The following is a 24,558-nucleotide window of genomic DNA, read 5'->3' on the forward strand; positions in this document are numbered from 1 at the left end:
CAAGGCTGCTTTAATCCCACACACAACCGCTTCTCCTTGTTTACAGAAATTAATTTGGTGCCCATGGACTGAGACGACAGTTGAATCCATCAGAGCTTATGCAATAGGACCAGCCTTTTTTGGTAGCTTGCTGTTTGGTTGCCTGGCAAGGCTCGGCAGGGTTGGATTAGGTCATGATTGGCTCGGTTCATCACTTTCACTACTCACAAATGTTCATTATTACCTTATTTTAATCAAGAAATGTAAGTCTAATCTAGCAGAAATTAAAGAAAATAGTTAAAATATTATCAATATAGTTCATATTCTATCATCTTCATACACCTCATGTATGAACAACCCATCAACTAAAGTATTAGGTATGGTGGCTACATCATTATAAATTATGATTTGATAAGCATGATCCTGATCATTTGTTTTTCTGTGGCCATCACTACTCATGGAATTGAATGCATGCATTATTGCGAGCTAGTTAGCTTGCATCCTCTATGTTGGATGCTACACTGTCTCCCTGGGTAAATGGAATCCTGGAGAAGGCTTAGTGAAGAAACTGGGTTACTGGCAAACCTTCACACCCTCATAAGGAGCTTTCCATTTGGTGGTCTGTGTCCTAGCTTAGTAATATACAATTCCATTCAACATACCTGTGTAAATCCCATTGAATGGATCAGCACAGGAAGTTCAGGTCTTGGGAGAGACCTCAAAACTTCCCCTTCCACTTTGAGAACTTGGCCATCAACATGATCAGAGACTACATGATGCTGAGGTAACTGAAATCCATCAGTAAATAAATAAATAAATAAAAAATAAATATGAAATACTGTTAACCCAATTAAGCCCACATTTTTCTCAGACATGCAAATATGCAAATCATGTGTTATTAGCAACCCTTTGAAATAATCAAGAATTATTATTTCTTTTAAATGTAGAAAAGTAGATGGAAAAGTGTGTTTTAATATGCGTATACTCAATTAAAGGTTGCTCAAATTGTTTTTTGTTAAAATAATGGTATTCTGACAGGACTTTCCACACTAAGACCAATGGCAACAATAAATATGAAAAATATGTTAATATTGTTTGTTTACCAGGAGCTTCAGCTTGTTAAAATAGAACCCTGTGTGTGTATATGTATGTGCGTGGGAGTGTGTATCTGCATGTAGCTGTGAGAGTTAGTCTATATGGTGTGTGTGTGTGTGTGTGTGTGTGTATCTGCATGGGATGTGAGAGTTAGTGTGCATATTGTGTGTGTGTGTGAGTATGTATCAGGGCTCCGAACCGGTTCAAGGAACGAAAACCGAAAACGAGAAGCGGAATTTTTACGAAATTTTACACGAGGCCCGGAAAGCGGAAACTTGAAAACAAAATGGTCTTCAACTGTTCGGAACAGAAACGTTATTCTGAAATCCACAAAACCGGTTAATAACGTTTTTTTAGTTCTCTATATAACAGCCTAATAATTTGATTTCTGCAGTTTGAAAAAAAAAAAAAACGAATAAATGGACCTTATATTGTATATTTTGTCTTGCTGTTTTAATGTATCCTATCCGTCTGCCACTTCGGATCTTAGGTCAGCTCGTAGCGTAGGCTACTGAAACTGATTTGGAAATTGTTTGTAGCCTATGCGTAATAGCCTATTTTACCTGTCCACGCCTTGTCGTTTTAAAGTCGAGATTTGAAATGTTTGCGCAATTATAGCCTATTCTATGTAGAAGAGATAAACGGGAAATTTGAGATAGGCCTTGTCAGCAACAGACAGGTTAGTTTATAAACAGGGTTGGAATTATAAGCGCCAAGCCTTTGAAGATCTCCATATGGATAAAACTTAGGCTATAACCAGGTAAGGAGTTTATACGTAATATTTTTGATAAGAAATTATTTATAGGCATAGGTTAGGCCTACAGTAAGTCTGTAGGCTATGGGATGGATAGCCCATCTGAATGTTTTGGATGCAGCCTGTGATTTATTATTTTTGGGCATAGCTACGGTATAGGCTAAATCAAGGGGAAATAATGAGTAGCCTACGTATATTCTCAGGTAAAGTCCACAAAAATAGACTTGATGGGCCCGCCAAACACTGCTGGAACTTTAAGAGCGAACGATATTTTGCGTTCCGAACCGGTTCAGGACCGATATGTTGGTGGCGGAACGCATGCAAGGACGAAAACGTTAAACATAGGCCTACCTGAACCGTTCGGAACGGAACGTTTGAAAAATAATTTCGTTTTCAAGCCCTGGTATGTATGTCTGTGTGTGTGTGTGTGTGTGTGTGTGTGTGTGTGTGTGTGTGTGTGTGCATGTACTGTATGTGTGTGTGCATGTACTGTATGTGTGTGTGTGTGTGTATATATGTATATGTGTGAGGGAGTGTAGGATTGCGGGAGGCCGTGGCGCGAAGTGGGTACAGGCGCAAAAAGTCTAGCCTTATCATGGAGCACAGTTTGCTGATGGGCAGCGGACCAGGGAGCTGTGGTGTCGGCAACGAAATCCCCTGGAACCCGCAGTGGCTGGCCATACACCAGCTCTGCTGATGAGGACTGGAGGTCCTCCTTAGGGGCAGTCCTAAGGCCCAGCTTGACCCAAGGGAGCCTGTCTACCCAGCCACTGTCCTTGAGGCTGGCCCACAGGGAGGCCTTCATAGCACGATGAAAGCGCTCACACAGTCCATTAGCCTGGGGGTGATATGCAGTGGTGCAGTGGAGCTTTACACCCAGGCTGTTCGCAATGGCGTTCCGAGGTGAACTGTGAGCCCCGGTCAGAAGAAAGGTCAGATGGGGTGCCAAACCGAGCGACCCAGGACCAAATGAACGCCCGAGCCACCTCAGCAGTAGTCGTTGCTGTCAGTGGGACAGCCTCTGGCCATCGAGTGGTCCTATCCACCATGGTGAGGAGGTAAGTGGAGGAGGGAAGAGGGAAGGGGGCTCACCAGGGGCCCACTAGGTCCACGCGTTGACATGGTCGAATCTCGCTCCGGCACAGTGAAATGGCTGCCACCAACCTTTGAGATGGTTTCCTACCCGGGTGAGAGGGACTGTGCACAGCCTCAAAAACCCGTCGTTTCCATGCAGTGGGAATAATGGGCCGTGGCTGTCATGTGGAGACATCGCAAAGCAGCATGGCGCCACCGTCACCAAAAGCAATCTCCATTAACTGCAGTCCAGTGGCAGCAGTCCTGAGTGACTGTACCTCCGGGTCAGTGGACTGATCGGCTGCCATGTGGGTGTAGTCAAGCCCCAGGTGGGCGGCCCCTACGATGGCGCAAGAGAGGCAGTCCGCGACGAGGTTGGCTTTACCTGCAACATGTTGTATGTCCGTGGTAAACTCTGAGATGTAAGAGAGATGTCGCTGTGAACTGAGATGTAAGAGAGATGTCGCTGTTGGCGGGCAGACCATGGCTCAGACACCTTAGCCATGGCAAACGTTAGGGGCTTGTGATCGACGAAAGCTGTAAATTGTCGGCCCTCCAGCAGCGAACGGAAGTGTCGAATGGCAAGATAAAGTGCAACTCACGGTCAAAGGTGCTGTACTTACGCTCACTGGGGAGTAGCTGGCAGCTAAAGAAAGCAAGTGGTTGCCAGGCACCATCCACCCACTGCTCGTGCACAGCATCGTTGCGTTGGCCAAAGCAGACTTAGCGTCTGTGAATGCTGTGTCTCTCTCCGAGGACCAATCCACCAGGTGTTTGGCTGCTTTCCCCATCAAGGCCCTGTGCAGGGGGGGGCGCACGAGAGCAGTAGCTGTGGGAATGAGTCAGTGGTAGAAGTTCACCATTCCCAGGAACTCCTGCAGAGACCTTACTGTGACCGGCTGAGGGAAATTCAAGACCGCATCAACCTTAGACGGGAGTGGCACGGCCAGTGGCGCAAAAAGTGGGTATGCGCTATATGCGGCGCATAGGGGGCGCCAAGATTCCATCATAGAATTTTGACATAGAAGAGGGAGTGGGGGCGCCGTGAGCGCTAGACGAGCAGATAGGCCTACGAGTAGTGAGTGGAAAAAGATGGATACAGCAAAAAAAGCTGTTGACGACTAAAAATAGAAAAAGAAAGAGGGAAAAGGAGATGGCATGTCAAGGAATGCAACAGCAGTTAAATAAGTGGACAGTGAAAGGCAACAGGTAGGATTTAAAGTGATGACGTCTGTACTTGGAGGCTTGCAAATATGAATGTTAACAGACTAACTAGCGTTTGTTAAGCATAATGCTGATTGAAACATAGCCTATTCCATTCAGATAGCTGCACTTTTAATTGCCAACTGCAAACAGAAATGTCATGCTAGCAGCAACTCATTACATGTTTACATATCCTAACAATGAAGGCTCCTTGTAATAACTTAATATTGTGTTGTCAATGTGGTGCAAACAAACAAGGCTAGAGTGCCTATCAGCCTTCCTATCCATTGTGAGCAATAGCTGGCAAAAGGACGTTATGAGAACCGTTTAGACTCTCTTAAAGTGGCAATGCACCATAATGCACAGTAATAGTGTAAATTATTGGCCTTTTGTTTTGCTTTAGTTGTTTGTGTTTTTTTTTTTTTTTTTTTGAGCCAATATTGTTGTTGCATACCCCTCAAAAATGGGTAGCTGCGTCCCTGGGCACGGCCCCGTCCATGGTGACTCGATGTGCCAGGAAGTCTATGGTGGTCAATCCATCGAATTCAGCCCTGGCAATGGCGAGCTTTGCTGGGTCTAGTCGCCTTACGCGTAGACAGGTGGGCCAGTGGTGGCGATGTGGTGCTCTACTCCATGCTTGGTAGCAGATGGTGGGCCGCGTGAGCACAGGAAACTCTGCGAGCAGGCACACGCTAGAGAGTCAAATGGGGTCCACAACGCTAAGAGTGCAGGTGTATGAACAAAAAGTTTTGGCGTCAATTTTTTTTTCCAGTTTTTGACATCCACCAGCAGCCGGTAAGCACATAGAAAATCAGCTCCCAGAAGGGGGATGGCCACTTTGGCTGTGATAAAGTCCCAGCTAAACCGCTGGCCAGCGAAACACAGTTCAACATGACAAATGCCATAAGTGCGTATGGGGCTACCATTAGCAGCTTCCAGGGGAGGGCCAAGACCGTCAGATAGAATGTCCAGTCTAGATGCAGGCAGAATGCTCCTCACACACAAGAAACAGCGCCCAGAGGTGGAGTCCTGGATGAACAGCAGCCTGCCGGTGCGGCCGATGCTCAAGGCCACTACTGAGCACCGGCCCTGGCGTTTCCCGTCCCTCTGAAGCTGCAAGGCGATCGGCACTGCTTTGCTCTGGATCCAAATTTAGCGTGATAAAAACACAGGCTGTTGTTGTCGGAACGTTCCCGGTGCGAAACCGTCATCACTGCAGTGAGTGCAGGGAGTGGGGCGGTGGCGGCGTGATAAGTGTGGGCCGGGGCGGCGTTGTCACTCCCCGATGTGAGTCACGCATGCTCAGATTAATAGGTTTTACGGCATAACGCCAAGGGATCCGACTGAAATCCATAAAATAATTCACTTTTCTGTTTCAAAAACGTTTTAGCTATCTAAGATTGTTTGATTGCTAACGTTAGCAAATGCCATTCAAGTGACAGCCTTTGTTGTGCTTGATTGCTTACTTACTTGCCAGCAGTGAACAAACTTCGTTATGTAGGTCAATTTTTATTGATATTACAGAAGTCTCTCGCTAGCAGGCTACTTCAGCCTCTAATCTAGAACTGACATTAGAGATCATGCCGCGAAAATGTGATGCCTTACGCTAAATAATACATTACTGCTGTGTAGGCTAATGTCATTATTCTGTGGTTAACAGCACAGGTAGTCGCAAAGTAGCAAAGTGACGCATGCGTGACTCACATCCGTTAGCGACTCACATCGGGGAGTGACAGCGTGATAAGTATGGGCCGGGGCGGCGTGATAAGTGTGGGCCGGGGCGGTCGTGGCGCGTAGGTAGGATTGAGCGCAGCAGCAGTCATGTCACAGTGTTGACCAGCCAGGAAAAACAGCCTCCTCAGCCAGCGCACAGCATTGAGTGATGGTGGTGTTGGCCAACGCAGGCCGTACCTGAGAAGGGAGTTGTCGCAAGAAAAGCTGGACGAAGAGAAAATCAGGCGTGTGCTCCCCAAGCAGACCCAACATCCTGTCCATTAGAGGGGGGGGGTTTGGGGGTTCAGGAGACTAATCATTCTTGTTTGCTGTTGAACTGCTGAGGGCTGACACGACATAGTATTTGGTTGTGTCAGCGGTCATGTCACGCAGGGCAAATTGCGCCTTGGTATGAGCGAACCAAGCTGAAGCCGATGACTCCCAGAACTCTGGAAGTTTTATAGTAACAGCGTTTGTCGTCATAGTCGTTCGGTATGTCTCTGGAATGCGTCCAGTAGATAAACATCGGGGTCACCAATGTAGGATTGGATGGAGACGATTCTAAGGGCCCAGCACTGACAGGGGGCCCCCAGACAGCCCCCCCAATAATAATACTATATTATCAGGGGGCCCAGAATTATTGTCTGTCATAGGGCTCAAATTATCTAGCAGCGCCCCTGCATAATAGGTCTAGATTTGAAAAGTATCAAAATACGTTTCAGTTTCCCATCATACAAGCTGAAGACAGTGCTGTGTCTGAAGAGCTTCTATGTGAGGTTGATGAGACATCACTGGTGTGTGTAGGCCTTCAAGACAGCAGTGTTCATGTGTAAGTCTTGACCGCTAGTAGGACTCACTAGTTGTGCCTCACCTCATTAACACTCAGAATTCATCAAATTTTAGACATTACATTTCTTTAACACAAGGAGAGACTTTCCTTATCGTTGGTCCGTCTGGACGCTAATGTTGTTATAGCTATAGTTATCGTTCCTGGTGTGAACAGCCCTTGAGCTTGTGCCTCTCCTCATTAACCCTCGTCATCTGCTGCAGTCACTTCAACGTCAGTGGCCACAACAACAGCAGCGTAACCAGATTACAGCTGATGACACATCAGCAGGAAACGTGAAGACTGAAATGCCTGTGATACCTTCAATGTGCTTATCTCTGGAAATCTGATGTTAGAGATAGATAGATAGATAGATAGATAGATAGATAGATAGATAGATAGATAGATAGATTACTCATAATGGGAATCTGAGTGTTTCATCCTGCAAACTAATCCCAAATGCCAGTTCAGGACAGCAATATGTCACCAGTAATCTGTAATAATTCAACAGTTCAAGGGTTATATAGATTATATAAATGCCTTGTGCACAAACTGTTTGCCATTATGTAACGACAGTCTTTGATAATTAAACTCTTCATCTGATAACATGCCCAGTCTGTTTTGTGGCTGTGAAGCCGTCTGTTCAGCGATGTTTTTGTAACTGGCCACAGGGGTCTGAGGGCTGTCTGCCCCCAGATTCATGTCCTTGTGTCCAGTGCATCATAGTATCCCACACGCTGACCGTCTCTCTCTGAGATTTAGCAAATGCCACACTTGGCTCTCCGTAGTGCGACTCATCCTCACCCAGCGTGTGTTTAGTGCATCAGCTTAGGCATGATCTCATACGCACCTCCTTAGAAGACATGATCTAGGCTTGGATCACTCGCGGTACCGCGGGGCAGTGGGGCAAGAAGGCGACTTACGGCGGATGGTACTTCTGTATAAATCCTGCAGGGGCAAACAAACATGCACACAGGTGACACCTGCTCTCACCACACACACACACACACACACACACACACACACACACACACACACACACACACACACACACACACACACACTAGCACTGAATGAGCTCCATTTGAGGAAATTTCCGTCTAGATCTAAGGCAAATTTTCTCACAGCAATCAGCCTGTTTAAGTGTCCCATAGCACTACTAAACTGGTTGATACTCAGGAAATACACATACTGATGAAAATGTGTACCTACACTGTACTATTATTTTCGATGGCATTTTCTATCTATGTCACATTCAGATTGATGACATTACGAATGCCAGTTTATGTTCAAATTATAATCATGATATGTAATCATTTTAAGTTAGTCATGACAGAGGTATGTGTGCATTTGATGAGCTTTATGTTAAAGGAACCATATGTAAGATTGTGGCCAAAACTGGTACTGCAATCACTTTCAAATTTCTGTAGAGCGGTGTTTCCCCTCCTCCTCCGAGGTTGCCAACCCGGATGCCGAAACACTACTGACTATGTGATTAGTAGATAGGTGGAGGGTGGCGCATCAGGCCAAAACACAACATGACATGACAAAACACAACATCAACATCAGTTGAGGGCTGCAACTTCACTTTTTAAATGGCAATATCCTGGCCGGACTACAGTTGTCAGTGATATAAGTATTTGAAATTGACATGATTTCTTAATGTCTAGTGACATATCAGGGCCATTTTATGATTAATTGAAATACATTTCTTACATATGGTTCCTTTAAAGGTCAAAACAGGTCACGCTACATCTACAGCTTTTCATTAAAGCCCATGAGCGTTTTTAATTTGTAGTTACAAGACCATAAACATGATGAAAATCTGTATTTTGCGAGAGCTTAATCAAATCAAAAGTCCCTGTACAAGAGCCAGTGAAGCAGGAGCGTGGCTTTAGCAGGTAACCCTTATGTAAACACATCCATCCATTTCAGCGTTCTCTCCTGCCAAATGCAGGAAAACTCTCACGCATCAGAGACAATCTCACTACTCAAATGCCTCATAAATCTTAGATCTGATCAAGCACCTGGCCACTGTAATCCAGATGAACTGGCACACAACAGGTCCATTTAGCTGTACCTTAGTGGTAGATTACATGGAGAAGCTGCATGTAGGCTACCACTAATATCCAAGCTTCAGGCCAGTCGCTTCGGACAAACCACCACTTCACCGGAATGCATGTAGCTTTCAGAAAGTCTTTTTTTTTACAAGCAGTGATGACATGGCATTGACATGCAATTTATATGTCCAAGCGGTTGTGAGTCCCGTGGTGACACGAGCCACCTGTTATTTATTTATTTACTTACTTACTTATGTATTCACTTCATGAAATATCACATCAAGGCTCATGTTTCCTCAAGTATTGCATGATGACCAGGATTAGCTGTGGCCAGAGGAATGTATTGCTCGCATTGCGGGCTAGAGGGAAGATCAGCAGTGTCGTGTCATGCTTGGTGAACATGTTGCGATCTGAGGACAACAGATAAACTAGGCAAATTGTTTCAGTTTGATTTGCCGTACTCCTGGTGATCTATCTGGTAACAAGTGATGCACAATATTTTCCAGTGCTTTGAGCACCATTGATATGTGATACAATTCATATGTGGCACCACCATATACAGTATGCGATATGTGATGTTTCAGTTTTGCAGATAGTACCGATACTGTATAGGTATTATAGTATGTAGCATATACTTTTATATTGGTTAACTTATACATATATTTATAACATACTTCTAACCCTAAAATTAACCCTAGATTATACATAAATCCCTGCATAGTATACTTGCTTATTGATGACCCAAAACATTCTTCATGTGTCACACTTGGATAATTTGCAATGATTGTTCAGTGCTAATGGGCCCTGACTGAGAGATGACTGCAAAAGGACTTGAGTGCCATATTCAGTCATGTAGGCCTGCGATGAAGAGCCATGCTGGATAACAGAGACATTCAGAGCATGATTTAAAGTGCTCACTTCTGAGACAGTACAACCTCAGAGGATCAGCCACAGTAAATGGCTGGCTTATTAGAACGACCACCTTTGAAAACGGATTTATTTGGAGAAAGCACCCAATTCTGTTTGAGGAATCTAATGCCTAGGTGCTAAAACTAGGCCAACCCAAGAGGGAAAAACTGAAGAGAGTATGGTCAATAAACGCTAAATCAAGAAGGAGTGAAGGGGTTTTAAAATACTGTTACATTGTAAAGAAGCTTTCATGCATACACACACACACACACACAGTAACATATCTCCCCTCTATCAGTCTTGATGTCTTCACACATTATAAAGGGTTTTCTTTTTTTTTCTGCCTCCTGACAGAAATGTGGTTGGATTTTGGTTGTGGGCTGTGTCAGGCCTCCAGTTTGATTTTTCATAGTAATTATGTAAAATTCTAAATCCATTTGGGAAACAGGCAGAATCTGTTTTTTTCCTGACAGCTGTCATCTCTTAGGCATATTCCCAGGGCTGTTTCTCTACATTTTTATAGAATATCCCACGTAAGTCAATCAGCACCAAGCCATCCAATCAAATAGGATTTGTTTGACATGCACACATTTTTGGAGGGCTTGGTCGAACCCCCACAGACCCGTTTTCACAGGATCTCAACAATTATTCACTAGTTTTTGACCCTATACTCCCATCTCAGAAGAAGCATACACACACAACAGTAGTAACAACAATCATAAACAAAGGGAAAAAATAACTGTACCCTCTCCCTGGCAAGAGCTCTGCAGCACCAGATTGAAGATTAATCTGATCGATAATCTTTTTTATTACTATGCTCAAAGAAATAAGCTAAGGGTTTAGTTAGAACAATAAAACTGAGCTCTTACGTATAATTCACCCCCAGTAAATGACAGACACAGATTTAGGTGGGGGCGGGCGAGTTGGGAGGGGATGGGGGGGTGATGAGACTGACAAGCTGATTGAGGATGCGCGAGGGACGAGTGTTTGACATGAGTGAGAGCATAAAAGAGCACAGGCACAGGGACAGGAGTAGAGTTGCACAGACGGATGCCGAAGAGAGCATCCGCTGGCCACAGCAATGGAGCATCAGAGGACATGCCGCCAATGTCGCTGGCGTTGCGTCTGATTCCCTAAGGGCAGCGGCTGACCCGAAGACACAAATGTCTGAGGAGGAAAATGAAGAGGACTGACGAGGATTAGAGACTTTTACCCCCCCTCCACCCCACCCCTCTGTCATCTCCTTTTCTTCCGTTCGCAACTCATGCCGCCGCTATGGGGCTGGAGCGCGGCCGACGAGCCTGTCTTGCACTCACGCTGAACTTTGTGGCTTTCGCGCTGGCCGTCTCGGCGGTCACCACCCCCTACTGGTGCGAGGGCACGCGCAAGGTGGTCAAGCCCTTCTGCGAGGGGCCTGTGACCACGGTCAAGCAGTCCTACTGCATCCGCTTCAACAGCTCCAATCTCAACGACAGCCGGCAGGTGCAGTACATCTACGAGACGGGCGAAGACAAGTTCCTCATGAGGAAGTTCCACACGGGCATCTGGTTCTCTTGCGAGCAGGCCGTCAACAATATCGGTAAGGTGACTCAGTGGTTATAGCGTTACAGCGTTGACATAGCGGCTACACTGAACGGGACGAAAATGTTTTGTAGAGGTCAGAGGTCAATGAAGCCGACTGCTTAGGAAGTTGCTTCTTTGCTTCTTGGTTTACACCTAGTAGTTCTCCATCTCTGATGCTACTCATGTTGAGATACTATAGATATTAAAGAGAAACATGCTGATATGGGCTATTCATATGACTTAAGATATTATCTGGTTTCAGCCAAAATTTTAAAAAACACTCAAATGTGATGGGATCTTGCTAGGTTTTCCCAGATCCCATAACAAATGTCATGCTTCCTAGGGGATCAATGATCTGTTAACCTGTAGATCTCTTCAAATGACATATTACAGTGCTAGGTGTTTATAATAGAACAAGCTTGTTATTGTGAGCCATTGCAGTGAAGGGTTTCAACACATCATTTGTTGAAAAGCTTGGGGAATGTCTAATATTTTAAAGGTATCTCTTTCTCTACATGTCTTGAGAAGATTTGTACATTCATGTGATCTGCTTTGACATGTTTTTACTGTAAATGAAATAACACCAGGAAGACAGATAATACATACATATCGCCATAATGCTCAGATTGTTTATGGTACAGGCAAATTTGATGAAGATCTTGTGACACCAAAAAGTTGGGGTGGGAATCAGGAAATGACCCGAATCCGGGGTGGGATCGGACTCGAACCCGGATCTCCATAGACACTTGGGCCTGTATGTGGTAGCCTACGGGTGCTAGAGCCACCTGCACTGCAGTACGCCCTGGTATAGCCTAGGTCAATTTGATGAAGACCTTGTAACACCTTGGGTGGGAAAAAAAGTCTGTTACGGAGTATCTGTCATGATGGCAGAGCGATCTGACAGCGTCATAGTAGCACGGTATGCTATTGTTATTACAGCTCTCCGAGGTTTAGACCAAACCGCTTACACTACATGTTATTAACCTGCCATAGCCTAATACTGTCTCAACAATAACCAATGTAGGTGATATGACACAGCCACATCACTGGTGACTGTAAACTCTTTATTGTAGGATAAGATATTTGACTTGATTTCAAATTAAAATGTTGGTCAGGAGTGTCATTTAACTTCTTTTCTTTTGTATTGTAAAGATTGGTGCGACACACAGATGTCCAATCACACATACACCAAAACACGTCAAAGTCAAAAAAAGTCAAGAAGTCAGAAAAACAAGCACGATACACGAACAGGGTAGTCACATACAATACACGGGGTAAACACATGAGGTACAACCTAAAGAAAGACTACACAAACTAACACATTTATGACAAGGTAAACGCAATTACACTCGCTAAACTCACCGCAGCACCAGTCGGGGCCCTAGATGGCACCACCATAGACTGTGGCACCAAGCACCGGAACTCACGGGTCAACTGTCGCTGCACCTCCGTCGCTCCACTCCACAGTTGCACCGACCAGGATAGGCAGGCACCTGCTCCGCTGCAGTCAGACATGCTGAGCTCTCAGGCCGTCAGCTACCGGTTTCGGCGTCCCTCCTCGCGCTGCCTCCTCGGAAAGCTGTCCTCCGCTGCTCCTGGCCCGCTCCACTCTGTCCTGGTTGCGACAAAGGCTTGACCCTCCCTCGTCTGACTCGTGCTATCAACCCAACACAGCAAACTTTTTTTTTTCTTCTCTTTTTCTTGCGCTGGCGCCGGCCAACAGGCCAACTAGAACGAGCACCCACACAGCACGGTGCCTCTCACTCGCACCCAAACGTATTAAAGCCCTTCAGCTTTTTAGAGGGCCCTTCCGCCGAAGCTGCCCAACCGTCTTGAGTTCGCTGTCCCTAGCGGCTCCGCCAACCGTCCGTCGTCAAGGAACCTCTTCCTCGCCACTCTCCCTCGGCTCTGCAGGGGCCCCAGGTATTCTTGCGTCGGAATCATCGCCCAGGCCAGCATCTTCTCCTCCGAGACCGCTTCTTCAGGCCCCTCTTCTGGCAAGATCTCCTCCCATGGCCGCAAGCAGGCCCGGACAACAGCTGCTCTCCTCCGGCGGCAGTAACGACAGATAGCCTCAAAAAGATTTTTAGTAACCCTTACAAGGGCTCTCTCCGGATCCTCTTGCGTGGTCCTCCACCCAGTGGTGAGGTCTCCCGCTCACGGCTTCTCTTGCTGGGCGGGGGCCATGTTCGAAAGTCGCTTCTGACACCAATGTAACGATTGATGCGACACACAGATGTCCAATGACAGGTTTATTAACGAATGCGGGAATCACACATACACTAAGACACCATTACACACGAAACACAAGGGAAGTCAATAAAACAAGGACGATACACGAACAGGGTAGTCACATACAATACACGGGGTAAACACATGAGGTACAACCTAAAGAAAGACTACACAAACTAACACATATATGACAAGGTAAACGCAATTACACTCACTAAAACCGACATTACACAATCCAGCATTCACACTCTGGGAGGATAGCACTCAGTCCGGAAGGCACCGATGTTACAGTATTAACAGTAAAATGTGGTATTTGAAATTTTTTAAATTTGGGTTTAAATTCTTGGCAACCTTTTACAGTGTAGTGCAGTTAGTTCAGGTTGTTTTTGGTATTGGTCCCTCTGATGAAGGTCGCTAGTAGCTACAGAGTTTCTGCATAGGGAGCGTATAAGTATTTCCAATTGAGTCAGTCCAGCAATGTAGCAACTCAAAAGAGTCAGTGCATTCTGTGGATGTTGATACAAACGGTTTGTTCGCATAACATGACAAGGAGCATGACCATGAAGGGACGACAGGTCACAAGAGAAAAGTTCTGAAAGACCCATAATTTCCATGAAGAGGGGGCTGATTTCTTCACCTGTTCTTCAATGTCTGTGACCTGTGTGACTATGCAAGCTATACAAGCTTCATTGTAACCAACATGGTTCTTACCTTATGCTGTTGTTGTTCTACAGGCTTCACTTGTCGAGACTTTTCAGAGATTGCACCTGAACGGGAGCGAGGTGGGTGAGTTAAAGTGGATTTACCCTAGAGATAGACAAATATAGTTATTTACCCTAGATAGAGATATTTAGTTATTTAACCAAAATATAGAGATATAGAGTTATTTACTCTAGATGCCTTCCAATCAAGATGTTACACTCCGACTGAGGTTAATGTATGCATGTTTAGTTTATCAAACTCAAAAGAAACACAAAAGAAAATATGTATTCAAAAAGATGAGCCGTCATCATATCTTGACACAAAGTTGACTGAAGCATAAGTAAAGCATTTAAAGTACACTCCACCTTTGACATAGTGTAATTAATTCTTCTGAAATGTATGTCATAAAGTGATCCTGTCTTTATTTAATTCAGTCTAGTCCCGTAATCACATCAGCAGAGGATATCATCGATAATGATCATAATCCCATCATTAATCATAATCTTTTCAACTCTGCCCAGTACTTTACCAAATCATGGGATCTGTGCAGGCTTTTGACCTGTATAGATGTTGCTATCCTCATCTGACATGAAAAAACTCCCACACACTAACCAACATGCACACACATACACAGACAGACACACACACATATAGAAAGACAGAGAGAGAAAGGGAGAAAGAGAGAGAGAGCGGGAGAGAGAGCAGCGGATACAGAGTAAAAGGCTTGATGACCTGCTGATAGTAGTATAGTAGTGCGAGTATATTTAGCATATTCTTTACCTTCTACTGTCCTTATTGCTTAGTTGTGTTTTTATATTATATACTTTAATTACTCTTTCTGCTGTTAAAGAATGTGTTTGTGTTGTCTGTATCCTGCTGAGACCTTGAATTTCCCCTGGGGATCAATAAAGTATCTATCTATCTATCTATCTATTGCTTTTATCCTGTTGGGGACTCTGGAAATGGTCTCTCCCATCTCAGAAGAAGGGGATTACTTTCCTCAAACACGGGGGATTACTAAAGCCTCCCAGTTGATTTGTTTGTCTTCCTCTTCATCTATCTATCTATCTATCTATCTATCTATCTATCTATCTATGTGTTTCTTTCTCTTCTGTCCTTCTCTGTAGGAGTGCTGTGGCTTTGCATTGTAGCAGAGTGTCTGTACATCTCACTGCTGTTCATAGGCGGAGCCCTCATGTCTATCGAGATGTTCCACTGCTGCAACATGATGAATAGGCTCAAACTGAATGCCTTTGCGGCCCTGTGTACAGCCTTGTCAGGTAACTCTGACCTTAGCGATGATTGTAGCGCTTTACTTGAACCCTGTCATAAGACAAATATAACCATGTCATAAGTGTGTTTTGGAAAATACCCTGTCCTGCCAGTGGTCATCAAGACTGATTTTGTTTAGTGATCTGAAAGTTTCATTATGTCAGTGTATTGAATCGTATACCCTCTACAGTTTACTGTATAGACCCTTTTCACTGCATAAACAAACCAAAGGCATTTCCGATGGCACAATTCACAACGTTGAGCTAATGGTTACTTGGGGACAAACAAAAAGTTTCCATATCGGTTTATATCGGTTCATATCGGTTTCCATACCGGTCCATATGGCATGTCATTAACCTGTTGTAGCCACATATTGTCGTTATGACAAAACCCCAATTCAGATGATTCACCAAATTCAGCAAATTCACCGGTGTCTGATTGTTATCTCCTTATGGCAGGATATGATATTTGGTATCCATGACATTATTGTGCTAGGGTTCAGTTAAGTATTCCGACATTGATTGTCAATATCATACTGACCACAACAGGCATTGTTTTGTTTTTGTGAGCATGTTTGTTCTAAACAGTAGTAAGTTGTTTTGGACATGCACAAATCTTAAGCAATCATCAACACAGCAGGCATTAATGAAAGCTTTCTAACATGCAAATTGGTGTCTTAAAGATAAGGAGTAAAAGCTTTATAAGAAAGTTTCATGTTTGTTGGTTTTCAGTCACTGACCACTGAACCATACCGCACTGACATTTTGAAAATGATACCTAAAAAAAAGAGTTGTCTATAATACACAGCATTCTGTTTTCAATGTTGCTAGGCAACATTCAACAAATGCCATGAATTTTGACAATCTACAAAAAGCCATTCAAGTACACATGGAAAATGGTGATGGTGTTGGAGATGTGGGTGTGTATGCCCAGCTAAACACGAGTCTTTTTTTAGCAGTGGAATTTACCAGGTTGCCGGACTTTATGCAGTGGGAGCCTGGGTGTTCATCTGACCGGGACATAAATCCCATTTAACCAGAAGCTTTGAGAGCGACATGGCTGGGGCCCCGAGACGCTGGGGGGATTACATAAGGCAGGGCCGCCTGCAACCAACCACCGCCTGTGCTGCATACCGAGTCCAAGGCGCGGAGCAAACGACGGCCCTGCGGACAGTGATCAGTGTTGTGCAAATGTCCTAAGCTCCGTATCACGTCTAAAGTGGTCCTCTTGTGTTATCATTTGAAGTCTTCATTTCTAATGTCTTTCACTGGGCCCGTGCGAAGCCTATAGCTTACTTAGTTACTGTGGGTGGTTTGTAGATGTTGAGATCCCAGTGAAAGGAGAGGAAGAGGAAGGTGAAGCGGGCGGCGATCCTTTGGGATCATATCCCACAGACGTGTGGATTTTAACAATGTGTCTTGTTATTTCCCCGGTGTGACACGCACAGGCTGAGAGGAACATCTGTCCAAAATAAACACCCCCGTGTAGAGATTGCTCACACTAGTGCCACCGGCTGTGCACTTGGCAAATATCCCTGTCCGAGTCCGACGGGGCTGTGCGATTTGCCTGTGGGCTCTCCCCTGCCGGGGCCAGAGCCAGTGTGCTTACAGGGCACGGTGGGCTGTGAAAGTGCTTCTGTCCGCCTCAAATCTGGCAGCGTGTGGTGCAAACCAGGGATTTGGCTGGTTTGAGGACTAATCGGATTGGAGCAGGGTAGGGGGTTGGGGGTTGAGGGTGGTCAGTGATAAGGCCTGTCCAGAGAGGAGGGCTGGTCACTCCCTCTCTCCCTCTTCATCTCTCTCTCTCTGTCCTTTCTGCACCAGCCCCCGGCTAGCGGCTAATCCAGCGTGCTGATGCAGATTGTGGGCGCGTGTGTGTGTGTGTGTGTATGTGTGATGAGTGTGTGTGGGGGCAGACAGTGGCCATGGCTCACCTCGCTGTGCCTCCTCCTATAATGTTACCTCAGGATTCCCCCCAAAAGTCCCAAGAGGGAGATACAGTTAAAGCACAAATCAGCCTGCAGCTAGAGTACAGCATTGCATGCCTCCTTGTCATTGTGTGTGGAAGACTAAGTCAATCTTTCATGTTGTCTGCGGTAAGAAACAGGCTGATGGGGTTTAAACGATTACATGGCTTTAAGGCAGCAGGATGCTCACTCATTTATTAATTCATTTTTAGCCAGCTCCCCCGCTGCTCTGAGATCAGCAGGGAAGGCGCTGTACAACTCTGCCACCCTGTGGTTGTTTCTGTGAACTGCAGCTCTAATGGAACAAACCACTGACATATTGCTCCAGAGCCTGAGAGAATATCCATGTAGAATATCTTCTGTATATACGGCTCTGGTTGCTCGGCTCTCCTCTGCCACCCTGTGGTTCTTTCTGTGAACTGCAGCTCTAATGCTCTGCTCTCCTCTGGCCGCCAGGTCTCTTTGGGATGGTGGCTCACATGATGTTCACAACAGCCTTCCAGCTGGCGGTCATGATTGGTCCGGAGGACTGGAGACCCAAGACGTGGGACTACAGCTGGTCCTACCTGTGAGTAAGGTGTCTTCCTACAACTAATTTAATATCAAGGAAATAATCCGTGCCTCTTCCCTTTTCTGCATATTTTTAAAGATGCTACTACTCCATCAGCAATCTTTACATTTGCTGTGCTGAACCGTATTTTTCATGAGAGCTTGCACAAAACAAATCTAGCTTGTATTTCAAAATAGAAGTAAAGATGATTTTGTTGATTCACACCATGTTCATGAATCCATCGGCAAGTCATATGAGTGAGAGTGAGAGCAGTCAACAGACAGTCAGAGCTTGTTAATGATGACATCACTTCCTCCATCAGTTTGGCATGGGCATCCTTCGCCACCTGCATGGGCTCGGCGGTGACGGCGTTGAACCGCTACACAAAGACCATCATCGAGTTCAAGTTTAAGCGGAAGCACATCGAGAAGAACCTGCGCATCAAGCAGAAACTGCTGGAGCTGGACCTGCCCGACCAGCTGCAGGTGTGGGACATGTACCTGCCCCCTGGACCCGCGCTGGACGTGCCAGGTCCCGAGCCGTCGTCGCCGCCACCACACCTGCCCAGCGCCAATGGCTTCAAGCCTCCCAGTGGCCAGTCTGACCTGCTCGACCTGGACCTGAACGGCGACATGGAGCTCCCAGGAGAGGAGGAATACTTCTGATGAGAGGCATCGAAAATAGAGCTGCATTCACAACCAATCATAACCACAAGAGACTGGCCATAGTGATTGGTTATTGATCTGTCATTCAACGTCGGTTGTAGCATAATGAGGAAATGTAGCCCACTCCTTGAAAGAAAACTCAAGTGGGACACTCTGGGCACTGACACAGAAGGGAGAAACTTCAGGCATGACCCTCCTGATAAATATGACCTGCACTCTGATAAATAGGGTGCAAGCTGTAAACAAGTTATCAGATATGTATACTCAATAGCTAAGGGCTTTACTTTACTGCTTTACGGACTTGTTGTTTTGATGGTCCCATTGATTCATCATGATTTGCCCGCCTCCCGGTTTAAAGGGAATCAAAGTGTCTTTACTGAGGAATACATACTGTAACATGACATGGGGACATTAAAACAATGGAAAAGGGGACACTTTTAAGGTTTACAGAGCTCCAGAATATTGTATAAACACATGTAGATGGTGGTACACTTATAATACTGACACAAAAATACCAACTATGAAGCAGTTATTTTGACTTCTAAATATATGGTTTCATAATTAATGACTATTTAAAAAATACAGGAATTATATGTTGTTTTAACATTTATAAATACACAACTCATCTGTTTGTGCAGCTATTATTCCCACATTTTGAGTGTTTACTGCTGACTCATTTCAACAACTTGAAGTTGTATTTATTTTATTTAAGTGAGGAAAACATATAGAGGGGTAATGTTCTAGAGCTAAACTCAAAAGAATAACTAGTCAGTTTTCAATTTGGCTCTTTCATATATTCACCTAACTATTACAAAAATATGTACAGTACCAATGCCTATTGCGTAACAAATTCATTGAATATGAAGGTTATGTATTCATTACATTAAAGAATGGGTTGATTAGTCTTATTAGTTTTTGTTTCACTGACACATCACCTAGACCCCGACTCTCACACTCACACTTGTAAACCTGTTGGCCATCAAGCATCAAAACATAAAGCAAAAATTGTGACTAGTATACCTGTGACCTCTATACCAGTCCATCTGCATATCAGTGTTGCTTTTAGACAAATGACCTCTCACTGCCAACCAAAGTTTTGGCCCACCAGCTCATAGAACCTGAGGTTATGGGGCCGATAGAAGTCCTTGAGTCTCCTGATGACCTCTTCCTGGACCTGGGGGTGAGCTCTGCCCTTGGTTAGGCCCAGGCAGTGTGGCTGGCTGCTTCCCTCGGGTTTCTTCAGGCACGGAAAGCCTTTGGTCTGGTTGAAGTAGAAGTGCTTGTCGGTGATGATCCTCTCCAATCCGAGGAAGTCCTGCACGCGTGCCATCTCCCCCGCAGGGTCCCTCACCAGGCGTTCGCCATGCACAACGTGCATCTGGGCCAGGGGGAAGTAGGTGAGCCAGCGCTCCAGGTGCCGGGCGTACAGGCCAATCCACAGGGGACTCCACTGGGAGTTCACCTCCACGCCGCCACCTCCACTCCCGTTCCGGAAGCACAGGGTCTCGAAGCTGGCCACTCCAGGCGTTTTGGACACAATCTGGGCATAATCGGAGATGGCACGAGTGATGGGGTCACGCACCACAATGATGAGCTTGACCTTGTGAGACATGGCGTGGACTCGGGCAGGGCTGTCCACTGACACAAAGTACCTGGGTGTCTTCTCCATGACAATCTGCCCCTCCAGGGCCTTGGGCATTAGGCTCCTACAAGACAGAAGAAAATCATCTTGCTTTATCTTCAGTGAATTTCCTTCATAGCTTTCATATATTTGATTGATTTTGAGATTTTCCTTTCAGCATGTACTTACTGGCATTTTATAATTTGTCAAATTTATATCAAGTTCAGCATGTTTGGGACAGAGCTCTTCCACGAGAGCTTTGGCATAGCTGACATGCTGAAGTTCTTCACATTAAATTATTATGCAATATGTCTTTCATATTCATTTTTCAACACAGCATTTTCATTTCAGAGGGACTATCCACATTACTAATGAAAAGGTGGTCTTGTCTTGTTTCTTGAGCTCTCTCTCTCTCTTTCCAATTCCTTCTTTTGCATAAAGACTGAGCAAATGAGTGTATGTTTTATCATTATGCAGTAGAAGAACATCACTAGACATTTGGCCCATTGAGTCTGCTGTCTCTTGTTCTGTTCAATAATGGAATAAAAAGCACAATGGGCCTTCGTCTCCTTTAAGAAGATTAAGTGTGACACACAGACACACGCACATTCAGACACACACACACACGCATATACGCACACACACACACACACACACACACACACGCAGAAGTTTTCTGACGGCACTGCAATTGTGGGGTGTATCAGGAATGAGAAGGAGGAGGAGTATAGGAGCCTGGTGGAAGACTTTGTGCAATGGTGCAAACTCAATCATCTCCAACTCAACACTTCAAAGACCAAGGAGATGTGGATTTCCGCAGATCTAAGCCCACTCTGCTACCAGTCTCCATTGATGGGGTCAATGTTGAGGTGGTAAGCACCTACAAGTACCTGGGTCTCCACCTGGACAATAAACTGGACTTGTCAGCCAACACTGACACACTCTACAAAAAAAGGGCAGAGCAGGCTGTACTTCCTGAGGAGGCTGCGCTCCTTCAATGTGTGCAGCAAGCTCCTCAGGATGTTCTACCAGTCTGTTGTTGCCAGCGTCCTCTTCTATGCAGTGGTATGCTGGGGAGGAAGCACAAAGAAGAAGGATGTGGGGCGACTTGACAGGCTGGTAAGGAAAGCTGGCTCTGTAGTGGGAGCTGAACTGGAGTGCATCACTTCACTATCTGACAAAAGGACCCTGAACAAACTGATCCACATCTTGGACAATGAGTGTCATCCACTCCACAGCACTATTGTTAAAGGAACCATATGTAAGATTGTGGCCAAAACTGTTACTGCAATCACTTTCAAAATACTGTAGAGCGGTGTATCCCCTCCCCCTGCCCCCTAACTCGAGGTTGCCAACCGGATGCGAAACACTGACTGACTTAAGTGATTAGTAGATAGGTAGAGGGTGGCGATCAGGCCAAAACACAACATGACATGACAAAACACAACATCAACATCAGTTGAGGGCTGCAACTTCACTTTTTAAAAGACAATATCCTGGCCGGACTACTGTTGTCAGTGATATAAGTATTTGAAGTGAAGATGATTTATTAATGTCTAGTGACATATCAGGGCCATTTTATGATTACTTTAAATACATTTCTTACATACGGTTCTTTTAAGCAGAAGAGCCTGATCAGCTGGAGACTTCGCTCACTGGTTTGCACAACAGACAGACTGAGGAAGTCATTCATCCCCAGGGCCATTGAACTGTTTAATGCATCACTTAAGGGAAGAGGAGAAATAGACTTCTCCGCATAGTCTGTCTGCCTCTTCACTACCTCCAATGTCTTGAACTGTCTGTCTACTAGTCACTTTACACTTGTCTTCTGCCTCACTGTTTGCATGCTGTATTAGTACATATGCACAACCCCTCCCTCCATGCCACATACCTTTCTTAATATAGTTATTTATATATAGATATATAGACTTTATTCTTGCACTGTTTGACTTACTCATTTGCACCAACACCATGCCACTCATTCACACAGAGCACCTTACCTTATGCACTGAGGACCACAAGGCTCAGTCCCTGCTTCAGTCATTGCAAGCGCACCTGATTGATTATTCACCCACTATGTGGATACTGTTTTTTTAGAATTGATTTTGATTAAGTTTTATTTAGTATAATTTGTATTTTGTATATTTAGTATATTCTTTATCTTAACAGTCCTTATTGCTTAATTGTGTTTTTTATATTATATACTTGTAATTACTTTTTCTGCTGTTATTGAATGTGTGTGTGTGTTGTCTGTATGCTACTGTGACCTTGAATTTCCCCTAGGGATCAATATAGACAAGTATATCTATCTATCAATGCGCACAAACAAACACACACACACACACACACACACACATACTGTACAAACACACACACACACACACACACACACACACACACACACACACACACAGCTGTGTCAGGACCAAGACGAGAGGAGGCACCCCTCAACTCACCCCTCCAATTGAACTCAGGAGGAGGTGACGCCTGGGCATAAGATAGGAATTACAAAGAGCCGAAGCGAAAAAGCTAAGGCAGAACAAACATACACAGAAAGTCCATTAGTGAGAGCTCTGGGATATTCTCCAGAGACCAAAAGGGTCACTGGCTATGCGTGCATCCTTTGTGTGCTGCTGACTGGCTGGTTATTTCCACTCAAGCCCTCTAGCTATTCAGTACAGGAGCAATTTTGCTAGTCATTTTCAAAACCCGGGTCATTCGCCTTGTTGCAATAGAAACCCTGGAGCATTTTCTTTTCTGTTCTGCCTCATTCTGTAATGCAATGCATTTCCTTCAGAGAATGTGTTGCTGGCAGTGTCATGAATGCATTGATGATAGGTGATGTAAAAAGGATGAAAAAGTAAAAAACTCATACTCAAAAAGTCATACAAACTAAGAACTTCTAACCGACTACATTGGTTTGAAGGACATTAATTCACTGGTTTGCACAAATATCATGAATTGACCATCTTCTAGGGGAAATCACTACCTTTGCAAAGAAACATTGAGATGAGATGCTTGTCAGATGCACACATGCATGCATGCAAAAAATAAATAAATATCCATTCCTCATCCAGATGAAAGAAGCCTTTTTTAACACCACTGGTGTTTTTCATGTAGGCTATCAGTATCTCCCTGGCAGCTAGCCAATGGTGTATCATTGATAGTGAAGTTCATCATGCTTTACCTGCTCTGTTAGTTTGAATGTTTACCCCTACTATTGAATGCTTTACTGTAAGTATACACGATGACATGATTAAACTTTGGGTACACTGGGTACATTGGGTAGTTGGGTCAACCTCATTTTCTCTGCAGGAATGGAATGTACATTAAAAGCAACCACGCAGCTGAAAACTTACATGTACCAATCTAATCCCCGGTCGTAATGTCTGTCGAAGAAGTGGGGCTCGGATCCTGCTGCCCGAATATCCGGATGAAGTCGCAGGAACTCGAGCAGCGCGCGTGTCCCGCCCTTCTTCACGCCTATAATGAGCGCTTGGGGAAGGCGCCTGGTCGCTGTCCACTCCTGGTCCGTTGCGTCGGTGGAGGTAACATCTGGCTCACCTGAGCTCGTGGCAAGGCTGTTCGCGAGTATGTCACTGGAGGCATTCTTCTCGCGGTAGACCTGTGCAACTCCTAACGGTTGAACGGAAGACTGTACACTCCAATACTCTACATGACCACGGTCTGAGAGAAGAGTGTACAGAGAGAGGCAAACCATCGCCAGAGAAAACAAGAAGAGAAGTTTCTGTGCGTCCAGTTGAAAACAACGTCCCTTTGCCATTCCTTGAAATCCATTATATCAATAACAAAATCCTCTCATTGCGAAAGAGATTAACTGATTAATCGCATATTTCAGGGTGATAAAGGCAGAACAATGAATTTCGAACTAAACTGTCTGTGCTCATATCATGCATAATATAAAAGTTGCTACACTTTCGAAAGGCCAGACCCCAAATATACATTTTTATTGCGATGTTTTGTGGTCGGTGCTGGTACCATTCTATCCGTTTCGTTTATCTCTGGCATGATCCACCGGAGAGAGAGAGAGAGAGAGAGAGAGAGAGAGAGAGAGAGAGCGTGTTTGTGTGCGTTTTTGATTGGAGACGCAAAAAAGGAGGAGGCCGGGTTCATTTAGGAAGAAGTGAATAAACATCTATGAAAAGCTTGGAAATGGAACGATCCAGGCAATCGCCTATGCAAAAATATTACTCACTTACAGCAACCACACTTGAAAAAAGGTATATATATATATATATATATATATATATATAAAGGTATTTCAATAAAATAACTCAAATTACTATACAAAGTATGTATTGTATGCCAAATAAATGAGATCCCTGTGACTTTGTTGCTTTCATTCTGCATGGT

At 44.8% G+C, this 24,558-nt stretch overlaps 2 protein-coding genes across 2 annotated transcripts; one reads left to right on the forward strand and one right to left on the reverse strand.

Moving 5' to 3' along the window:
* Nucleotides 1–10,888: 10,888 nt before the first annotated feature.
* On the forward strand, nt 10,889–18,563 carry LOC125295542 (germ cell-specific gene 1-like protein). Its single transcript, XM_048244855.1, has 5 exons — nt 10,889–11,192; nt 14,143–14,190; nt 15,238–15,390; nt 17,805–17,916; nt 18,221–18,563. The coding sequence occupies exons 1-5, from the start codon at nt 10,889–10,891 to the stop codon at nt 18,561–18,563; spliced, it is 960 nt and encodes a 319-aa protein (XP_048100812.1).
* Nucleotides 18,564–19,227: 664 nt separating this feature from the next.
* On the reverse strand, nt 19,228–24,184 carry LOC125296359 (heparan sulfate glucosamine 3-O-sulfotransferase 6-like). The gene is made up of 2 exons (XM_048246238.1): nt 23,544–24,184; nt 19,228–20,269 (listed from the first exon to the last, which is right to left on the reverse strand). The coding sequence occupies exons 1-2, from the start codon at nt 23,966–23,968 to the stop codon at nt 19,642–19,644; spliced, it is 1,053 nt and encodes a 350-aa protein (XP_048102195.1). The 5' UTR covers nt 23,969–24,184; the 3' UTR covers nt 19,228–19,641.
* Nucleotides 24,185–24,558: the final 374 nt, after the last annotated feature.

This window comes from Alosa alosa, chromosome 6 (genome assembly GCF_017589495.1).
Source record: "Alosa alosa isolate M-15738 ecotype Scorff River chromosome 6, AALO_Geno_1.1, whole genome shotgun sequence".
Classification (NCBI taxonomy): domain Eukaryota; kingdom Metazoa; phylum Chordata; class Actinopteri; order Clupeiformes; family Clupeidae; genus Alosa; species Alosa alosa.